Here is a 7,171-nt window from a genome sequence, read left to right as displayed (position 1 = left end):
CAGTCAGAGGATAGGTGAGCTTCCTTGTTCTCGGATGCCAGCGGCGGGTTTCCGTGGCACGGCGTCAGGCTCCGCTGTGTCAGACGGGCTGCGTTGTGTCTTGTCTTTCAGGATGCCAGATGCCAAGGGCACGCCGGAGGCTGTGGCGCAGGCTGTCGACAAGCTGGTGGGTGACTTGCACCCGCTTGCCATTTGTCAACAACCACGTGACGTCTCGTCGGCGTTTTATGAACAGCTGTCTGGCGTCCTGGCCTTGGGAGCGACACGACATTGTTTGCGTGTCACGTCTCGGTGTTTGTGAACCGCTACACGTTCGCAAAAGTCCCCTTGTTGTCGTTGTTGTTTGTGAGCGACTACATGAGGCCCAGTTGACTTTGTGTACGCCGATGTCTTGTTTGTGGACAGCAATTCGATCACCTGGTTCGTTTTGTTGTTACGTTTGGTCTTGTTGCTGCTGCTGTTCTCTTCGCGCTGGGCCAGTGCCGCACGTTGAACGTGAGGGCCCCCTCACAGTCAGTCCTCTGCCCGGATGCATCCTCCCTGCTGTGGATCCTCTCGCAGACGGAGAGCGCCCTGCAGTGGAGACAGCGGGAACTGCAGGTCTGTCTCACGCACAGGCACCTGCTGACACCTGTCAGCGCCAGGGTCAGAGGTCACGGATTGAGCCAGGCGCTTTTGTGTTTGTCAGAAGGCGGAGCTTAGCGTGCGGCAGCTGGGCGAGGAGAAGGCCTTGCTGCAGAAGCGCGTGGACCAACTGCAGGACGACGATGACCGCAAGCATCAGCGGTGCCCGCCCGCCCTTGACGGGTTAGTGGCTGTCGATCATCACCTTCCGCTTCTGGCGCACTCAAGTCACACCGCTCCGAATGAATGATATTTGAAGTACATCTTGAAGTAATCAAATGCTGAAATGGTGAAATCTGATGGGCGCAGACAGCAGGAGGCTGTGCCTCCCTCGCAGCGGCCGGAGGCGGAGCTTCGCACCAGGGAGGAGGAGCTGCAAAGAACAAAGGAGGCACTGCGGAGGAAGGAAGAGGAGGTGCTGAGCAAGGAGGCGGGGCTACACAAGCGAGACGGGGAGTTGCGTCAGGAAGAGGAGGATCTACGGAAGAGAGAGGAGCAGCTGCAGAACAGAGCGGAGGAGGTGCACAACAGGGAGGAGGAGCTGCAGGGGAGGAAGGAGGAGGTGCATAAAGCACAGCAGGAGCTACAGAAGAGAGAGGAGGAGCTGCGTGAGGGACGGCAAGCGCTACACGAAAGAGAGGAGGAGGTGCTAAGAAGGGAGCAGCAGCTGCTGGAGGAGCAGCAGAAGGTGCAGAAGAGCAAGGAGGAGGTGCAAACGGAGGAGGAGTCCCTGCAGAAGAGAGAGCAACAGTTGCAAAAGACAGGGGAGGAGTTGCATGAGGGAGAGGAAGCGCTACACAAAAGAGAGGCGGAGGTGCTCAGAAGGGAGCGGGAGGTGCTGGAGGAACAGGAGAAGGTGCAGAAGAGCAAGGAGGAGGTGCAAATGGGGGAGGAGGCTCTGCAGAAAAGAGAGCAACAGTTGCAAAAGACAGGGGAGGAGGTGCGTGAGGGAGAGGAAGCACTACACAAACGAGAGAAGGAAGTGCTCAAAGGGGAGCAGGAGCTCCAGCAGAAACGGGGGGAGTTGCAGAAGAGACGGGAGGAGGTGCAAATGGGGGAGGAGGCTCTGCAGAAAAGAGAGCAACAGTTGCAAAAGACAGGGGAGGAGGTGCGTGAGGGAGAGGAAGCGCTACACAAACGAGAGAAGGAAGTGCTCAAAGGGGAGCAGGAGCTCCAGCAGAAACGGGGGGAGTTGCAGAAGAGACGGGAGGAGCTACAGACCAGAGAGGAAGAGGTGCAGACCAGAGAGCGGAAGGTGCAGAAGAGGCAGGAGGAGCTGCAGAAGAGAGAGGAGGAGGTGCAGAAGAGGTATGAGGAGCCGCCGCTGCCATGCTAGGCTGTCGAGCGGTCACGTGACTGACCTGTGGCCGTTGCAGTTTTGACGCTGAGCTGCTGCAAAGGGAGGCCATCATCAGAGACGTGAAGGTGACCTTCAGCACACAGGCGTTGGTTCTTCAATCTCCACTTGCTGCGCCCGCACTGACGCACGTTGTCCCGCAGGGGGCCCTGCAGAGAGAAGAGCTGGCCAGAGCCAGGGCAGAAGAAGAAGCGGCGGCCGTCAGAGACGCCCTCCTCAAGGTACGCTCGTTTGTCGTCGCGCTCCGACAAAAAAAAGAAATGAATAAAAATTAACGGACCCCCGATTTAACGGGCAAGGGCTGGTCCGTTACAGCACAGAGTACCTTGAAGCGCTGGCCCTAAAAGCTGCCAATAGATTGTCGCCAGACATAGAAGTTGGGGAAACGATTTGCCTTCCAACATTGCTGGGACGGCGGCCAAAGTGTTGTGATCGTCACTCCACGTTTGCTTTTTGCTTTTTGCTTTTTCACGCCGTATCCCCCTTGCCCAAATTTTTCCCAGGATCGGCAAAGGCGTCGCTGGGCCTCAGATTTGTGCGCACAAGCTTGGGTGGCGTGACCCAGACGGGGAGTGAGCTTTTCGGGGCCGGCGGCCTAACCGGGGGGCCGTCCGGAGCGCTCGCGTGTGCGTTGGCGTTTGTAAAAGCTCACTCCTCGGGGCTGCTGGCCACGAGGCCTAAGAGTGCTCGGCCCCCAGGGCCACGGAGGCGGGTTCCGAGCTTGAGCAGGTGTGGCTCATATACGGCGCAGGAGTCGCCACCGTTGTGTCGCAGACAGTCCGATGTTGGGCCGGCATGCGTATTCCCGGTCTGGGCGGCATCAACCTTCCCGCTCTTCGATCCAATAGATGAGGGCCCTTTGCAAAATAACCCTAATCGGCCACACCCCCTTAGCGCTCCTCCCAGCACGCATCGGTGCTCCAGGAGCTGAAGGAGGCGCAGCAGGAGCTGCAGCTGGCGGCCGAGGAGATGGCCAGGATAGAAGGCGTGCACGAACAGCAGCGCAGCGAGAGCGGGAGGCTGCGGGAGATGCTGGATGCTCTGCGGGCACAGCGGGAGCTCCACCAGCAGGACGCGCAGGAGCTCAGGTAAGTCCAGCCATTCCCCAGGAATTTCAAGCACGCACGTAGCCCCCCCAAAAATATTTTTTTTTTGATTTTTCACCAAAGCTTTGCCATCCTCCTCTGTCATTAGGAGCCGCTCGGCATCCCTGCAGGAGCAACTGGAAGAGAAGCAGACGCAGATGTCGCGCGCAAGTGTGGAGCAAAGCCACCTCAGCGCACACGTGCGCACACTGCAGGAGGGCAAGGAGGCACTGGCCGGTCAATACTACATAACTCCCCCCCCACACACACACTTCCTACTCACCCACCCGTCCAGTCACCGTCTATCTTTGTTCTTCACCAGGCGAGCTCCGATGTCTGCGGGAGGAGCTGCAGAGAGTCACCTCCCAAAAGGAGCGCCACCGGACGGAGAAAGAGGAGGCCTGGACACGAGAGAAGGAGCAGCTCGGGAAGGAGTTGCGAACAAAAGACGGGGAGGTGGAGAGGCTGAGGAGGCGCGTTGAGGGACTACTGAAGGAAAGGAAGGAGCGGGAGGAGCATGTGGAGCAACTCAAGGAGGAGTTGGGACCAAAGAATGAGGAGATGGAGAACCAGAGGAGGAGGGTGGAAGGCCTGCAGGAGGAGATCAAGGTGGCATCCAAGGGGAAAAAAGCCCTGGTGGCCGAACAAGAAAGGAAGCAACTGGAGGAGGGCACCATGGGAATGGAGTTAGAGACGCTGAGGGGGCGCACGGATGGCTTACTGAAAGAATTGAAGGAGCGGGAGGAGCATGAGGACCAACTGAGGAAGGACTTAGAAACAAAAGATGCAGAGTTGGAGACCCAGAGGAGGCGCTCGGATGAACTACTGCTGGAATTGAAGGCACGGAAGGAGCAACTTGGCAAAGAGTTGAGAACAAAGGATGAGGAGATGAAGACCCTGAAGAGACACATGGACGGCCTGCAGGAAGAAATGAAGGGGCGGGAGGAGGCGACGTCCAAGGAGAGGAGAGCTCTGGTGGAAGAAGGAGAAAGGAAGCGAATAAAGGAGGAAGCCATGGGCAAGGAGTTAGAGACGCTGAGGAGGCGCGTGGAAGGACTACTCAAGGAACTGAAGGGGAGGGAACAGCAGGTGGAGCAACTCAGGGACAAGTTGGCCACAAAGGATGGGCAGTTGGAGACCCTGAGGAGGCGGATGGAAAGCCTGCTGCGGGAGATGAGGGAGAAGGAGGAGGTGGCGTCCAAGGAGCAGAAAGCTCTGGCGGCAGAAGAAGAAAACAAACGACCGGAGGAGGGCGCAAGGGGAAAGGAGGCGCTGCGCTCTCGCATCACGCTGCTGGAAAAGGAGAAGCGGGAAGTGGAGGAGCTTGAAGAGGAGCAGAAGAAAGAAGTCCGGGAGAAGGAGGAGCAGCTGCGGCAAGTTGAAGAGCGGCTGAGGTTGGCCGAGCTGCGCCAAGAGGAGCAAAGCGGGGAGCTTCAGGAGGCCGAAGGAAAGCTGAAGGAAAAAGAGGCCCGAGTGGAGGAGTTGGAGCTCCGGCTCGCAGAATCGCAGCAGAGGAGCAACCGGGAGGAGGACCGGGACGCTGTCGAGCAGGAATGGAGGGAAAAGGCTGCCAAGATCAGCTGTGTCCTGAAGGAGCGCGAGGAGGAGGTGCGGAAACTGACGAGCGTGCTGCAAGAGCGTCAAGAGGAGGTGCAGAATTTGAGGAGCATGCAGGAGGCCCGAAAGGAGGAGGAGAAAGTCCAGGAGCCCCTGAGGAAGACAGACGAGGACAATGTTTGCGGGGAGCAGACGCTGGAGGGAAAGGAGAAGGCGCGGCTCCTCCGAGCGGACAAAGACGAGGAGGAGGAGCGAGAACACAATCTGCTGAGGACTGAAGAGGAGCTGGCAGCTCTCAGGGAGTCTCTGAGGAGGGAAGAGAGGCGGCGAGTGGAGGTGCAAGAGGAGCTGAGAGGAGCTCGGCGCATGCTCCAGCAGATGGCGCTTGACCTCACCGCCCTGCAGGAACAGGCAAGCCAAGCCCAGCAAGCACGCAGGCGTTTTTTAATTTTACTGGTAGCGGTTCTGTTATTGACAGGAAGCAAATTAGCAAATGATTTAACGATTTACTCATTTCAGGTGAAAAACTGCTAAATTGGGGCCACAAATATTCTGAATTCTTGTGGGGGGGGGGGGTCAAAAAAAAGGCCAAGGTGAGCTGGGAGGGAGCCAGAGAGGCCCGACGCCCCCTTGTGTTCAAGTGCTGCACTGCTAAAGCTGCACCACCCCCACTTTCTTTTGTGTCCAGGTGAGCGACAGCCACAGGAAGGCCAGGGAGGAGAAGGAGGCGCAGGAGGAGACCACGAGGTCGCTCCAAAGACTCGTGCGGGTAGGACGTGTGGCCGGTTTCCACGGTGACCGTCTTCTCCGACCACATTCCTTTGCCAGCTGACGCCTTCTCCTTGTTACCCAGGAGAGCCACGAGGAGGGTGAGCGTCTGAGGCGCGCCCTGCAGGAGCAGCAACAACAGGAGGAGGATGCGGGCAAGACCGACCAAGCTGGAGGAGCCGAAGCCAAAACCCAGTGGCGGGAGAGGAGAGAGGCGGGAGAACGAGGGAGCTTGGAAGCAGAGAGGAAGAGTGGGCAAGAGATTTGGAAGTCAGATGAACAGAAGAGGAGCCATGAGCAGCAGGAGGAGGAGGAGGAGGAACGCTCGCAGCCCAAGACGCTCCAGCAACAGGAGCAGATGCCGGAGGAGGAGGTCAGGAGCAGGAAGAGGTCCGGGCTTAAGCTGGAGGCAGACGAGCAGTTGAGGAGCAGCGGCAGCCTGGGCAGCTCGCAGCAGGAGCTGACGAGGAGGCGGCACCGGCAAACGCGGGCTCAGGTAAGATGTGGAGTCACACTTTGATTCCAGCTGCCTCCTCCTCCACAAGTATGCCAGAGACAAGCCTTGGCATACTTGCGCACCTCGGTAGGGCTTCTGATCGAATCAAATCATTCAGCCCCCAAATTTTGGAATCGGTGCCGCCAGTCCCTTGAAAAATGTCGTCATCAAAAAAAAAAAAAAAGACTTTGTGTTAACTGTGCTATGGAGGAAACCCCCCCCCTCCACCCCAAAAAAATTTAAAAAGTAACGATAAATCAATGTATTAGCTAGCCTGACCTCTTCCCGTACGTACATGTCTGGAATGTTCTTGAACCACGGAGATGCGTATCCATCCTGCGGTTGCAGGACAAGGAGCGTCCACGCTCGGCTCCGGAGCCGACGGGCGGCGGGCAGCGGTGGCGGGCGGAGGCATGGCACCAGGAAGGGGACGGAGCTCAGCTGCTTCTGCTGCACAGTCTCCTGGCTTACCTGGAAATCAAGCTGGAGCGCTCTCAGGGCAAGAAAGGCAAACTCAAACAGCACAACCGCAAACTCCAGGTGGAGAGAGACGCACTGGCACAGGTACGTGCACGCATGTGTCGCCATGCTGCTGTCTGGCCACCGATCTGGTCGGCACCGGTGTCCTTTTGACAGTCACTCATCTGAAATGGATGAATTGAAGAAGGTCAATGAAGGATCTGTCCCCCGTCTTCCCCAGGCGAGCCGGCCGCACGGGTCAGCGGCGGCGGACGCCCACCGGAGGGCGCCCTGTGTCGGCAAGCTTCATCGGGACCTGGGCCAATCGTTGGCCACCGTCACGCTGCGGCCCATTGTCGCGTCCGTCCTGCAGGCCGAGACGCAGCGATTGGACCGCAGCCTGAGGGAGGAGGAGCTCCACCCATCGGCAAAATGCTGATCAATAAAATTGGTCACGCACGCATCTGTTCGGCTTCCATTCCGACGTTAGGGCATCCGAGTAATAGTAATAATAATAATAATAATAATAATAATAATAGCAATACATTTTATTTATAAGCGCCTTTGGTAGTAGGCTTTGCAGCTCAGCTGGGGTTTCAACGTTCAACTTTGGGGGCCACGGCCCGCTCGAAATGCGGCTTTGAAGCCGCAGGCCAGTCGAATTGCAAATGTTTGAGGCTTGCCGAGGAGGCTCGAGGCTTTCAAGCGCGGAGCCCCGAAGCGTCCGCACGCCGACATTCCCGCCCTGACGGGAAAGAAACGCGCCTCGTTTGCTTGGCTTTCGGCAGCGAGCTGAGGAAGGAAGCCGGGCCAAACTGCCCTCTC

General features: G+C 58.0%; 3 protein-coding genes across 4 annotated transcripts in view; all 3 read left to right on the top strand.

The window, feature by feature from the left end:
• Positions 1 to 14, top strand: part of LOC109515149 (rootletin-like) — a 2,354-nt gene extending 2,340 nt beyond the window's left edge. The window contains exon 8 of the mRNA XM_019868746.1: positions 4 to 14. Within this exon, the coding sequence (XP_019724305.1) occupies positions 4 to 14 (11 nt within the window). The remainder of the gene's footprint in view (positions 1 to 3) is intronic.
• Positions 1 to 7,171, top strand: part of ube2g2 (ubiquitin-conjugating enzyme E2G 2 (UBC7 homolog, yeast)) — a 25,221-nt gene that overhangs the window by 14,032 nt on the left and 4,018 nt on the right. Inside the window, exon 7 of the mRNA XM_019868792.1 lies at positions 2,967 to 2,972. The gene's annotated coding sequence lies outside the window, so the exon portion shown is untranslated. The remainder of the gene's footprint in view (positions 1 to 2,966; positions 2,973 to 7,171) is intronic.
• On the top strand, positions 94 to 7,153 carry LOC109515172 (trichohyalin-like). Of its 2 annotated transcripts, none has more exons than XM_019868780.1 (15): positions 94 to 166; positions 481 to 600; positions 689 to 807; positions 934 to 1,669; positions 1,838 to 1,932; positions 2,001 to 2,049; positions 2,125 to 2,202; positions 2,876 to 3,069; positions 3,176 to 3,303; positions 3,389 to 5,034; positions 5,312 to 5,392; positions 5,477 to 5,887; positions 6,236 to 6,451; positions 6,588 to 6,844; positions 6,916 to 7,153. In XM_019868780.1, the coding sequence occupies exons 1-14, from the start codon at positions 113 to 115 to the stop codon at positions 6,783 to 6,785; spliced, it is 4,125 nt and encodes a 1,374-aa protein (XP_019724339.1). In that variant the 5' UTR covers positions 94 to 112; the 3' UTR covers positions 6,786 to 6,844; positions 6,916 to 7,153. The 2 variants fall into 2 exon arrangements, with proteins under 2 accessions (XP_019724339.1, XP_019724338.1); XM_019868779.1 differs by having other exon boundaries at positions 934 to 1,932; positions 6,236 to 6,260; positions 6,294 to 6,451.

This window comes from Hippocampus comes, unplaced genomic scaffold (assembly GCF_001891065.2).
Source record: "Hippocampus comes isolate QL1 unplaced genomic scaffold, H_comes_QL1_v1.1 scaffold225, whole genome shotgun sequence".
Taxonomy (NCBI): Eukaryota; Metazoa; Chordata; class Actinopteri; order Syngnathiformes; family Syngnathidae; genus Hippocampus; species Hippocampus comes.
Note: the sequence above shows the minus strand (reverse complement) of the source record. Positions and strands in the feature narration are given on the sequence as shown.

Coding starts and splice junctions, on each gene's coding strand:
- LOC109515172 (XM_019868779.1), top strand. CDS start 113: ATGCCAGATGCCAAGGGCACGCCGGAGGCTGTGGCGCAGGCTGTCGAC. Junction 5,888..6,235: donor ACCGGCAAACGCGGGCTCAG/GTAAGATGTGGA, acceptor CTGCGGTTGCAG/GACAAGGAGCGTCCACGCTC. Junction 6,261..6,293: donor GGAGCGTCCACGCTCGGCTC/CGGAGCCGACGG, acceptor AGCGGTGGCGGG/CGGAGGCATGGCACCAGGAA.